The sequence below is a fragment of the Hemiscyllium ocellatum genome, chromosome 22 (assembly GCF_020745735.1).
Source record: "Hemiscyllium ocellatum isolate sHemOce1 chromosome 22, sHemOce1.pat.X.cur, whole genome shotgun sequence".
Lineage (NCBI taxonomy): Eukaryota > Metazoa > Chordata > Chondrichthyes > Orectolobiformes > Hemiscylliidae > Hemiscyllium > Hemiscyllium ocellatum.
The window spans coordinates 46,533,203-46,547,313 of record NC_083422.1 but is presented as its reverse complement, the minus strand read 5'-3'; the positions used below and the strand labels follow the sequence as shown (position 1 = coordinate 46,547,313).

General features: G+C 41.5%; 1 protein-coding gene across 6 annotated transcripts in view; it reads right to left on the bottom strand.

Moving 5' to 3' along the window:
• Positions 1–290: 290 nt before the first annotated feature.
• The window catches only part of pcgf6 (polycomb group ring finger 6), an 88,928-nt gene continuing 75,107 nt past the window's right edge, over positions 291–14,111 (bottom strand). For all 6 annotated transcript variants that reach the window (XR_009645867.1, XM_060842152.1, XM_060842157.1 and 3 more), the window contains one exon: positions 291–1,076. Coding sequence is in view for 5 of the 6 variants with exons in the window: in XM_060842152.1 (XP_060698135.1) it covers positions 1,029–1,076 (48 nt within the window). In the remaining variant the exon portion in view is untranslated. The remainder of the gene's footprint in view (positions 1,077–14,111) is intronic.

Genomic DNA, 14,111 nt, shown 5'->3' with positions numbered 1-14,111 from the left:
ACTGACAAGCTGAGATCTGAAATTCCCTCCCTCAACACTCTGCCTTCCTCATCAATTTCCTCTTTTAAGACATTGCTCCCACTTTGATGTAGCTTTTGGTCATCTGCCCTAATTTCGCTTTGTGATATTCCTGTGAAGCACCTTGGTGCGTTCATTTCATAAAAGAAATGTTCAGGTCATTAAGAACTGGAACAATATCTGAAATTCTTAATTACAACAGAACACATCAAAGCTTTCATTTAAAAATATATTTTTTTCATTTTTCTTATAGTAAACAACTTCATTCCAACTTTATTATTCAGCAAAAGATTTAACAAACTGGTGAAAAATATCTAAAAACTCTTCTGAACTGTTCAAAAAATGCACAAAGTTCTCTAAACAAAGGCAAAAGGCCCTAGTGTTGATATCAGCTCCAGTCACTGCAAATAATTTGTGTTACTGCAGTCTCACTATCACCAATCTGTATCAGATGTGACATCACAGCAGGCAGTTAAAAGATATGACATCACAGTGGTCAATACTAGAACATCCCAGCAGTCAGTGATAACATGTGACATTATAATGGTCAGCAGTCGTGTGTCACAGTTGGTCAAGAGGTGACATTACTATGGTTCTAAGTTAGTAGTGGTCAGTGCCAGGATCTAATATCACAGCTCATTTCAATGAACATTGTGTGCAGTTAAAAGCTGTCTGATAATATTGGTGTCACATACAAATATTTTAAGTAACCTACAGTAGTACAAGCTCAGCAGGATGCAAAACTACAGGCACATAAACAGCTGCAGAGTATGAACAGGAATACAAGGCTCAGTGAATAAGATTAAGGTAACCAACAGGATGTAATGTTTTGCCAAATTACAGTAGTGATCCCCAAGAGGCCATCCTTTCAAAGCTGGCCCTGCAGACTCTAACCCCAGTGACTCTGGAGCTGATCAGTGCAAATTCCAAGTAGACCACAGAACATGTGTTCCATTCTATTATGTTTGATGCCAAATCAACACAGTTTGATAATGGGAGAGAATCCACCATCATTTCTGAGATCGCACGAGTCCATAGTGTAGAATGAGTAAACCATCCTGAAACATAGTAAAGACAAAAGGGTTATCATTAAAAGGCTTTGTCCCGATTTCCCCTCCCCCATAGCAATGCCAATGAGCAATATTATAAACGATGCTTATCCTATCAGCTTGTGGCCCCTAGCCAGAAACAATCCCCTCACAGAAATCTACAATCAACAGAGCAAATATTATCTGTGCTACTGGTAAAAGACAAAGTTAAAACAAATTCTCAATTAGTGCCTATCATTTATGTTTGTGCATTGCCATCACTCAATATACAATACAGAGTCTAGGAGAAAGGCAGGACTGCAGATGTTGGAGATCAGAGTCCAAAAGCATGGTGTTGGAAAAGCACAGCAGGTCAGGCAGCATCTGAGGAGCAGGAAAATCGATGTTTTGGGCATATGCTCTTCATCAGGGCTTATGCCCAAAACATCGATTCTCCTGCTCCTCGGTTGCTGCCTGACCTGCTGTGCTTTTCCAGCACCACATTCTCGACTCTTTCCTCATATCTTAATTTTCTACACCACAGAGACCTGTTTTACTCAATTCCGAGAGCACATTAGGATGAGCAGAGAACAACTGGAGCAACACGAATGCCTTAAAACCTGCTTTCTTGATCAAGTTTTTTTTGGCATTGGCCCTAATATCTCTTTACATTGAAGAATAAGATGCAAAGGGGCAAGAATGTGTTGAGTCTCCAAATGATTACTATAAACTATAAATTAGAACAAAGAAGTTAACTATATCTTGGATAACAACTTGCATTTATGGATTGCCTTCACCTTAATAAATGCATTCAATACACTTCACAAGAACAATGACCAATTTCTGACATGGTGCCACATTAGGACCAATGGTAAAAGAGGTAGGTTGTAAGGAACGCATTAAAGAAGGAAAGTGAGGTTGAGAGAACAGAATTCCAGAGCCAAAGGAAATGGCAGTTGAAGGCATCACTATCGATGTTGAAAAAAAGATTCAGGGATTCTCAGGATCAGAGAACTGCAGAGATTTCAGAAGATTGTGGGTGCAGGGTTCACAGGTAGGAGGCTTAAAGCTAGGGAAAGATTTGAGAAGAAGGATGAACATTTTAAAATTGGAGTTGTTGCTTAACTATGTTCAGTGCAGGTCAGGAACACAGAGGAGATGCGCACGTTGGGACATGGGCAGCACAAGTCCGGAAAACCTCAAAAGTTATGGCCACAGAATACAGGAAACCAGCAAAGGGCACTAGCGTCATCAAGTCTAGTAATAATGATTGGGAGTTTCAGTGTTGACAGATGGACTGAGGCAGAGTGAAGCTAGAGATGTGGAAAAATGGCAATTTCAATGATGTCCCAGATATGGAGCTGGAAGTTCACCTTGTGGTTAAATCCATTCCGTGTTGGACATCTCTATGATTCTATGACATACACAGAGAGTGCAAACAGTCTGGTTCAGCCTCCAACAATTGCCAGGAAAAGGTTGTTTTTAGTGGTGAGAGAACAGAGAAAACAGAATTTGCATCTTCCCAAAACTTAGCACAAGAAAGGATAATTATTAATCCACTGCAAAATGTAGAAGTTTGCAATATCAGGCGTTAAATCAAGTAAATATGACACTATTTTACACAAGCTCATGCTCAAAGTCTGAGAAGACAAGAGGTCGATTGAAACAATCTAACTAAACATTAGAGAAGATTCTGTAGTGATCTTAAGTGGAAGTCACACTGAAGAGTGAAAGCAAGAAATGAAAGGATTGGTGGCAATCCAAAGGTGATGAAATTTAGAACAGGACAATGAGAGAAACTGACACTCTCAAACACCAGATTCCTGTGGGGAGTACTGGGACTCTGAGCAGAGGCAATTAATAATGGCCTCAACCAATAAAAAAATGGTTTGAAAGGAGACACAATAGAGACAGAGACAGACAGAAATGCAGCAAGGAGAGAGGATTCAGTAATTAGTGAGGGTAATACTATTACAGCCCAGACCAAAAATCCCAAAGGCTTTGTTACATCCCAGGACAAAATCAAATAAACATTGTGCAAGGGGAAGAAATGCAACCAGTGATTGTGGTTCTTATTTGCATAATATTCAGTTTAACATTCAGCATAATATGCAACTCCTCAAATACTGAAGCAGTCCAATTCCAATTGCAGCCAGACTTGCACGATATTCAAGCTTGGGATGACAAGTGGCAAGTAACATTCATATCATCCTAGTGTTAAGCAATGGCCATCTCCAACAAGAAGAATGTAATCATTGCCTCCTGACATTCAATGGCATTACCATCACTAAACACTCCCCCCCACTATCAATCTTCTTAGGGTTACCATTGATCAAGAACTTGATAGTCATGAAACTATTGTGGCTACACAAGCAGGTCATAAATTGGGAATTCTGTAGTAAATAACTCTCCAATCCTTTTCCATTAACTCCAGGGCAAAAGTCAGGAGTGTAGTATGACTGCAATTCCAACAGCATTCAGGAAGGGTGACACCATCCAAGACACCGAAGACTGTTTAGTTGGCACCACATTCACCTCCTTCCCCTTAATGCACAGTGGCAGTAGTGTGTACCTTTGACAAGATGCCCTACAGCAACTGGTAAATTATCCTTCAACAGCACATTCCAAAACTACGACACCACCCAGAAGTACAAGGATAACTGATGAATGGGATCCCATTCCTAATGAAAGGCTAATGCCCAAAAAGTCAATTTTCCTACTCCTTGGATGCTGCCTGACCTGCTGTGCTTTTCCAGCACCGCACTCTCGACTCTGATCTCCAGTCCTCACTTCCTCTTGAACGGAATACTATCCAAGCCGTAAATGATCCTGTCTTGTAACTATATTGACATTCCTTCATTGACACTGGGTCCAAATCCTGAAACTCCCTGTCTAACAGCATTGTGGGTATACATATATCACAGAGACAGCAATGGTTTAAGAAGGCTTCTCATCACCATTAATTAATGAATAATTAAGTATGAACAACAAATATTGGCCTTGCCTGTGAGACTCACAATCTATGAAAGAATAAATAAAATGGGGGACAGAAAGGGCTGAAATCTTACATGATAAGTATAAGAGATTTAAAAAGGTTTCTACACCAGAATTGTAATGCTGGAACTTTAGGATTACTTCCACATGTGCTAGAGTAGGGAAAGACATAGGCTTTGAGATACCAACCATTGACTAAAAGAGTGCTTTCAAGAATAATGATTGTATTTTGTTGAGGCTGACACCAGTTCTGCAAAGATAAATTACATAGTCATACAGTTAGTGAGTTTTGAGAAGATTTGTAGCTTAGGTTGAGGCTTTGGATGTAGGTTTGCTCGCTGAGCTGGAAGGTTCATTTCCAGACATTTCGTTACCCTACTAGGTAACATCATCAGTGGGCCTCAGGCGAAGCAATGCTGAAATAGAAAGCAGGAATTTTCAGCAGTGCTTCGCCTGAGGCCCACTGAGGATGTTACTTAGTAGGGTAACAAAACATCTAGAAATGAACCTTCCAGCTCAGTGAGCAAACCTACATCCATAATCATACAGTCAATGAGGTGTAAGCTCAGAGACACACCCTTCAGTCCAACTTGTTCATGCTGACCAAATATCCTAAATTAATCTTAGTTCCATTTGCCAGGACGTAGTCTATTTCCCTCTATTCATAAAGCCATTCAGATGCCTTTTAAATGTTGTAATTATATCAACCTCCACCATTTCCTCAGGAAGCTCATTCCATACATGCACCACCCTCTGCATGAAAAAGTTGCCCCTTAGGTCCCTTTTAAATCTTTCCCCTCGCACCTTAAACCTATTCCCTCTAGTTCTGGACTGCCCCATCCAGGGAAAAGACCTTGTCTATTTACCCTATCCATGCCCCTTGTGGTTTCATAAATCTCTATAAGGTTACCCCTCAGCCTCTGATGCTCCAGGGAAAACAGCCCCAGCCAATTCAGCCTCTCTCCATGGCTCAAACCCTCTAACCCTAGCAACATCCTTGTAAGTCTTTTCTGAACCTTTTTTCAGTTTCACAACATCCTTCCAATCTAAAATAGAGCTATTCTCTCTTTAGAGAGAGACAAGTGGTGGTGGCTTAACCTGATAGTCACCATGCCATAGGCAAGGAGAGACGTTGAGAAGGAGACTCCATCATGGTAACCTCAACTGAACCCATGTTGTTGGCATCACACTGCATCGCAAATCAGCCAACTGAGCTAACTAATCCCCAGACATCTGACATATAACTGATATATGGGAAAATAATTAAAAATAAGAGGGGATGTGAGGTCTGGGAAAATAAAAGCAGCAGAATCAACTAATAGACACGGAAGTTATAAATGGGGATAATATTTATACAGAAGACCAGTTAACATGAAACAGGATATGGTAAAATAAGATGACATGGATTATACATAGTAAAAATAATAAAGCAAAGGTATTAAAATATAGTAAAGGGAAACTGTTAAATAGCCAAAAATAAAAGGTTAAAATCCAGTAAAACTACGCAGGGTTCAGACATTGACTAGAATTTACAACAAATTTTCCACTTAATGGCATTAACAGAAAATCTTCAATTAAGACAGGTTTGAAAAAGAAACATTGGGATAATATATATTTTAAGAGAGAAGGAAGGAGTTACAGTAATTAAACAGGGAGCATATTATGCAGGGAAGTTTACCATAGACAAAGAAAGGAACAGATAATGTTAGTACGACTGGCACTCCAAAGCTACGTTAGTCAGGGAAATTAGTCTGAAAATTGGCAAATTATGGGACTGAAATAGAAAAGGAAGTCTTTAACAGTCATATTAGAGAAATGGCAGCAGTAACAAAATATATTTGAATGATCTACTTATTGATTACAACAGAGATGGAGTTAATACAGGAAAAGGGTTGAGATGGTGTGATATCTACACAATTAAATGCGAGCATAAGAGGTACAGTTAGTAAGTTTGCAGATGACACCAAAATTGGAGGGGTAGTGGACAGCGAAGAAGGTTACCTTAGATTTGGATCTTGATCAGATGGGTCAAAGGGCTGAGAAGTGGCAGATTTAATTCAGATAAATGTGAGGTGCTGCGTTTTGAGAAAGCAAATCTTAGCAGGACTTATACACTTAATGGTAAGATCCAAGGGAGTGTTGCTGAACAAAGAGATCTTGGAGTGCAGGTTCATAGCTCCTCGAAAGTGGAGTTGTGGGTAGATAGGATAGTGAAGAAGGCGTTTGATATGCTTTCCTTTATTGGTCAGAGTATTGAGTACAGGAGTTGGGAGGTCATGTTGCAGCTGTACAGGACATTGGTTAAGCCACTATTGGAATATTGCGTGCGATTCTGGTCTCCTTCCTATGGGAAAGATGTTGTGAAACTTGAAAGGGTTCAGAAAAGATTTACAAGGATGTTGCCAGGGTTGGAGGATTTGAGCTATAGGGAGAGGCTGAACAGGCTGGAGCTGTTTTCCCTGGAGCGTCGGGGACTGAGGGGTGACCTTAGAGAGGTTTACAAAATTATGAGGGACATGGATAGGGTAAATAGGCAAAGTCTTTTCCCTGAGGTCAGGGAGTCCAGAACTAGTGGGCATAGGTTTAGGGTGAGAGGGGAAGGATGTAAAAGAGACCTAAGGGGCAACTTTTTCACGCAGAGGGTTGTACGTGTATGGAACGAGCTGCCAGAGGAAGTGGTGGAGGCTGGTACAATTGCAACATTTAAAAGGCATTTGGATGGTATGTGAAAAGGAAGGGTTTAGAGGGATATGGGCCGGTTGCTGGCAGGTGGGACTAGATTGGGTTGGGATATCTGGTCGGCATGGACAGATTGGACCGAAGGGTCTGTTTCCATGCTGTACATCTCTATGACTATGACTCTAATTCCTTCATCAAGCAGTTCTCTACTCAGAATTGTACAGGATAATTTAAGAAAAATGTCTGCAAAAATAGAAAATAGGAGCAGGAGTAGATCATTGAGCTCTTCGAGGCTGCTCCATCACTCATTATGATCATGGCTGATGTTCCAACTTGATAGTCTGTTCCAGCTTTTTTCCCCACATCCTTTAATCCCTTCAACACCAAGTGCTATATCCAATTCCTTTTGAAATCATACACTGTTTTGGCCTTGACTGCTTTCTATGGTATCGAATTCTGCAGGCTGACCACCCTCTGGGTGAAGAAATTTCTCCTCATCTCAGTCCTAAATGGTTTATCTCGTGTCATTAGGCTGTGACCCCTGCGTCTGCACTCTCCTGCCTTTAGGAATATCCTTCTTGCATTTAGTGCATTTCTGTAAGATCTTCCCCCAACCTTCTGAACTTCAGTTCAGAGTATAATCCTAACTGAATCAGCCTCTCCTCACATATCAGTTCTGCCAACTCAGGAATCCTTGGCTGTACTCCCTCAATAGCAAGAATATTCTTTCTCAGATAAGGAGACAATAACTATTCACAATACTCTAGGTGTAGTCTCACCAAGGCCCTGTATAATTGCAGCAAGAGCTGTGTATTTCATTAAAAAGGGAAATACAGGTACAGGTAATAATGAGTTGAGAAACCAGTTCAGATATGAAGAGCAAGATCTTTGAGAGTCAAATATTCCCATTCCATTTGCTCAAACCCTGAAGCATGTGTCTGTTACACCAGGTCTGTGTCAGGTGGTGAGCAAACCAACATAAAGAGAAAACGGACGTGACCTCGCCTTTGCCAATCTACTAGTGGCAGATGCATCTGTCCATGAGAGTATTAATAGACAATAACACGGGATAGCCCTGGTAGAGATAAACTCCCAGCTTCACACTGACAATACTGTTCATTTTGCTAAATTGGATAGATTCAGAACTGATCTAGCAGCTCAATCCAAGCATCCATTAGGCACAGTAGACCATCAGCAGTCGCAGACTTGAAAACCCCACGAGTTCTTGGATTTAGGAGGACAAGGGCAGCAGATGCATGGGAACACCACCACTTACAAGTTCCCCTCTGTAAGGACTGCTTATATTTGAAAGTCCCAAAATAGCAGAGAAGTAACTAAAACAGAATTAAATGCCTGCTAATGCATTTTAGTGAAACACAATGGTACCTTTGAACAGGGCATATTCAAGGGCAGACAGTTTGAAAATTTGTAACAAACATTGAAGATGATAACATTTTTGCAGTGACAAACACAAATGCATTAATGAGATTGTGGCTTGTAAAAATTTGAAGGATCAAACAAGTTCATTAAACTACAACAAGTAATTGATTCAAGCCTTATTAATGAAAGGATGTTGTCCCACTGGGTGAACAGCGTCAGTGAGAACAAGAGGTGTAAATCTCAGTCCATAAAACAATCAGCTTAACTCATCGTGCAGCTGTGAAAATAACGGCTAAAGTTGTTTTGTAGCAAGCAGTTGTGACTTTGAAATTATTCACAATAAAAAGTGTTCACAATTCATAGAAGATAGAACAGTACAGCACAGTACAGGCCCTTTGGCCCCTGATGTTGTGCCAGCCTTTTATCCTACCCTAAGATCAGACTAACCTGCATAATCTTCATTTTACTATCATCCATGAATCTATCCAAGATTCGCTTAAATGTCCCTAAAGTACCTGACTCTACTATCACCACTGGCAGTGCATTCCACGCACCCACCACTCTCTGCGTAAAGAACCTATCTCTGACATCTCCCTTAAACCTTGCTCCAATTACCTTAAAATTATGCCCCCTCGTGATAGACATTCTGCTCTTAGAAAAAGTCTCTGGCTATCCACTCTATTTATGCCTCTCAACATCTTGTACACCTCAATCAAGTCATCTCTCATCCTTCTTTACTCCAATGAGAAGTGCCCTCACTCCTTCAACCTTTCTTCATGAGTCATGCCCTTCAGTCCAGATAGCATCCTGATATGACTCCTCTGCACCCTTTCTAAAGCTTATGCATCTTTCCTATAATGATGTGACTAGAACTGAACACAATATTCCAAGTGTGGTCTAACCAGGGCTCTACAGAGTTGCAGCATAACCTCGCAGCTCGTAAACTCAATCCCCCTGCTAAAGAAAGCCAACGCACAATATACCTTCTTAACAAGCCTATCAACTTGGGTGACAACTTTGAGGGATGTGTGGACATAGACCATAAGATCCCTCTGTTCCTCCACACTGCCAAGAATCCTGTCTTTAACCCTGTATTCTGCATTCAAATTTGACCTTGCAAAGTGAATCACTTCATACTTTTCCAGATTGAACTCCACCTTCCACTTTATCAGTCCAGTTCTGCATCCTGTCAATGTCCCATTGCAATTTACAACCTCCATACTATCCACAACTCCACCAACCTTCATTGCATCAGCAAACTTACTAACCCACCCTTCCACTTCCTCATCCAAGTCATTTATAAAAATCACAAAGAGCAGAGGTCCCAAAATTGATCCCTGCAGAATATCAGTAGTCACCGAGCTTCAGGCTGAATACTTTCCATCTACCACCACCCTCTGTCTTCTATCTAGACAGCCAGATTTCCCTGTATCCCATGCCTGCTTACTTTCTGAATGAGCCTACCATGGGAAACCTTATCAAATACCTTGCCAAAATCCATGTACACCATATCCACTGCTCTACCTTCATCAATGTATTTTGTCACATCCTCAAAAGAATTAAATAAGGTTTATGAAGCATGACCTCCTCCTCACAAAGCAATGCTGACTATCTCTCATCAAAGTATGGTTTTTTACGTAATCATAAATCCTGCCTCTCAGAATTCTCTCCAATACTTTGCCCACACTGACATAAGACTGACTGGTCTGTAATTCCCAGGATTAGCCCCATTCCCTTTCCTGAACAATGGAATAACATTTGTCATCTTCCAATCATCTAGTACTACTCCAGTAGACAGTGTGGACGCAAAGATCATTGCTAAAGGCGCAGCAATCGGACTCGGCAAGATGGCGGCGATTCTGTAGAACTGCTGTGGACAGCTCTGTCGAACAGCCAAGGCATACTGGTGTTTTTTTGCCATCCCTAGCCAACCTATGTGGTGGAATTATTAGTTTAAAACCTTACAGAACACATACTTATTAATATTTGAGGGGGGTAAGGATGCCAAAGGGAAAAAGAGAGAGCAAGCAACAGCAGGGAGTACACTCCCCTATAGACCTACCACACCAGAGATTGCAGCAGCAGCAACCTCTCCTGAACCTCCTGGGGACCTGACAGACTCACAGGAATTGGCTGCAGCGATTGAGAGACTTACTTTGAAAGTTGGGGCTGCAATTGAGGAGATCCGTGGGGTGATTCAGGCCCAGGTCCAACCTATTGCATCCACACTGCAAAAGCATGAGCAGGAGATCCAGGGCCTCGGGGAGAGGCTGGAGGAGGTGGAGGGTTGAACTAAGGCCTCGGAAGCTGTGATGGAGTCCTCATCCAGTCGGATCCAGCTGCTGGAGCGAGAGGCGCGGGCCTTGCGAGACCATATCGATAATCTCAAAATGGAGGTCGGAGGATAAATCTCTGAATTGTCGGGCTCCCTGAAGGTGAGGAAGGTGAGCAGCTAGTCAGCTTCTTTGAAAGCTGGCTGCCAACGTTTTTGGGCCTTCACATTGAGTCCAGCAAGCTGCAGATTGAAAGTGCTTATCGGGTTACAGTGCACAGGTCAGGGCCGGTGCAGCACTCCCGCTCGGTCCTAGTGCACTTCCATTCATATATGGACACGCAAAAAGTCATCAAAGCTTCCAGATCCCTGGGAAAAGATCCACAGGCACTGCTGCACAAGGGGTCAGAAATCATGTTTTTCCAGGATTTCTCTGCAGCTGTAATCAAAGAGGTTGAGGAACCTGGGCGTCCATTACTCCATGAGATACCCCGCAGTGCTCCATTTCAGCCACGAGGACTCAGTTTATACATTTGACTCAGTGGATAAAGATAAAAACTTTGTACACACTTTAAAATAGATGGCTTGGCCTGAAGAATACGGTTAATGCTCGTTCTCTTTTCTACCTTTCCCCATGTTTTCCCTTCCTTTTTTCTATTGCTTTCTTTCTCCCTAATAATTTCCTTTTTGGAAAGGGGGGAAAAGACCTTGGAATAACTTGTTCCTTTTTTTTAATAACTGGATTTTCTGATGGGAAATTTTGTGGATTTCTTTGTTGTCTTTCCCCTTTTTTTTGTTTGTTCTGTTTCTCTTTTAGTCACAAGTAGGGGTGACATGAAGCCAGGGATGGGTGGAGTGCTCATCCTGACTTTGTCTTTTTTCTATTGATTGAAGGATCATCTCCTTGTTTTTTTTCTGGCCTAAGGCTGGGGCACAGTCTGGGTTGAAAGAGCTGTGAAGGAGGGGATGGGTACGGTGAATGCCCCCTATGGGCAGGGGGAAGAGGCTTCCATTCAAGGTTTTATAGTTGGTTTTCTTCATAGTTTTTTGGTAGTAATATTTGTTTATAATTATGATAGAGTAGTTTTTGTATATATAGTTCTTCGACTCTATGAGTCTTTATTTACTTGTGTTTGGTGCTTTGTAAGCAGGGTTCTCCGTCCGAGGAGTTCAAGGGTCTCCTAAGTGTCTTATTAAATGGTGCACCTGGAACATTAAGGGAAGCCATTCACCTGTTAAAAGGAAAAAAGGCTTTCTATTCTTAAGAGGGAAAGAGTTGATGTCACTTTGTTGCAGGAAACCCATCTTAATGAAATTACAACAGGGGGGTTTTTGACCAGGTATTCTTTTCATCCTTTACTACTAAAAGTAGGGGAGTGGTGGTACTTATCCAGAAAAATCTTCCGTTCACATTATTAGAGCAGGTGAAAAATGAGCAGGGACGGTTTGTGATACTCAAAGCCCTGATACATGGGGAGGAATATGGCATTTTAAATGTCTACTGTCCTCTGGCGCATCCCCTCAACTTTCTCATCAGTGCTTTCTCTAAGTTGAGTGCTTTTGGAACACGGCACATTATTAGAGAGGGGGATTTTAATTGTCTTTTGGATCTGACAGTGGACAACTTGCCTTATGGGCCCCAAATATTTCTTCACAGGCCAAGCAGGTGGTTGACTTACGCGAGGAGTTGGGGCTGGTGGATATTTGGAGATATCTTCACCCTACCAGCAGGGACTTCATTTTTTTTCAAACCCACATAAATGTGATATTAACCGGTTATGTGAGATCTGGGAGCAAGAGCTAGGAGCGGAGATCTCTTCTGAAGCATGGGAGAACATATGGGAGAATACTTGAAAGATCTTAATCTGCAATATGACATGCGCTACGCAGTTAAATTTCTGCATAGGGCTCATCTGGCACCAGATCATCTGATGAAGTTTAAAAAAGGGGCATCTTCAGTGTGCCCCAAATGTAAACTAAGAGAAGGTGCTCTTACCCATTGCTTCTGGACATACCACAGGCTTCGTGTTTATTGGAATGCTGTGGCGGGAGAGATAGGGAGGGTATTGAGGACTGAAGTCAAAGTAGACCCGATATCTCTCCTCTCAGGTCTACCAAACTTATCATCTTTAGACGGGCATGGGAAGAAACTATTTAATATTCTTGCATACTGTGCACAGAAGAATATTCTGATGAACTGGGTGTCTGAGAACCCACCAGGCTTGCTGGGATGGCAGTAATTAATTATGGAGCACATTCCCTTGGACCTTTTTACAAACATGGTGCACCACACAACAGACCATTTTTATAAGACATGGCAGCCCTATTGAGTTATTTGGATATAGATTTGTCAGTTATCTTAACCAGGGCGTTTGTTTAACCAGGATGATTAGATTTGTCAAGCTCTTGGGCCCTGGAGGAGGTCTCCTGAGTTAATACAAGTATATATACAATGCTCCAGTTCCTTTGTTTGGGAGTTTTGCGCCAAGCATAGCTGTTCTATATTTTGTGTTTTTTTTTGCTTTTTTTTGGTGTCACTTTGCACAGTGTTGGGGTTTGTTTTGTACTATAGGGTAGGTTAGTAGTTAGTAGACAGTAGTTGTATTGTAATTTGTGTTTTTTTTTCTTTTTATTATACTGATATTTGTTATTGATTGTATTTTTCAATAATTTTATATGTTTGTAAAATTAAAATAATTTGCTAATAAATATATTTACAAATCAAAAGGCGCAGCAATCTCTTCCCTCGCTTTCTGTAGTAACCTAGGGTATATCCTGTCTGGCCCAGGGGATTTATCTATCCTCATGACTTTCAAACCTTTCAGCACATCCTCCTTCCTAACATCAACCTATTCTAGCATAGCAGTCTGTTTCATGCTATCCTCAGAAATGTCAAGGCCCATCTCAGTAGTGAATACTGAAGCAAAATATTTATAGAGGATATTTATTTATCCCCTACTTCTTCTGACTCCAGGAGCAAGTTCTCTCTACTATCTCTGATTGGCCCTACTCTCACTCTGGCCATCCTCTTGTTCCACACGTAAGTGTAGAATGCCTTAGGATTTTCCTTAATCCTACCCGCTTAAGCTTTTTAAGGCCCCTTCCAGCTCTCTTAAGTCCATTCTTCAGCTCTTTCCTGGCTACCTTCTAACCCTCTAAAGCTCTGTCTCACCCTTACCTCCTCAACCTTAAGTAAACTTCCTTCTTCCTCTTGACTAGATGTTCCACATCCCTCTTCAACCTACCATCGCTTCCTTGCCTCAGTGGGACAACCTGTCCAGCACTATCAGCAAATGCTTCCTAATAACCTCCACATTTCTGTCATTCAATTCTCTGAGAACATCTGCTCCTACTTTAGGCACCACAGTTCCTGCTTAATAGCATTGTAATTTCACCTCCCCCAATTAAATACTTTTCCATACTTTCTGCTCCTATCCCTCTCCATAATTCCAAGAAGTTATAGTTATAGTTTCACTATCACTGAAATGTTCTCCCACTGAGCTCTGACACCTGACATGATTCGCTGCCAAGCACCAAATCCAATATGGCCTCACCTTTAGTCGGCCTATCTGCATATTGAGTCAGGAATCCTTCCTGGACACACAGGATAAAAACTGCTCTATCTAAACTATTTGAAGTAAGGAGGTTCCAATCAATGTTAGGGAAGTTAAAGTCACCCATGACAACAATCCTGTTCCTTGTGCACCTTTTCAAAATCTGCCTCCAAATCTGCTCCTCCA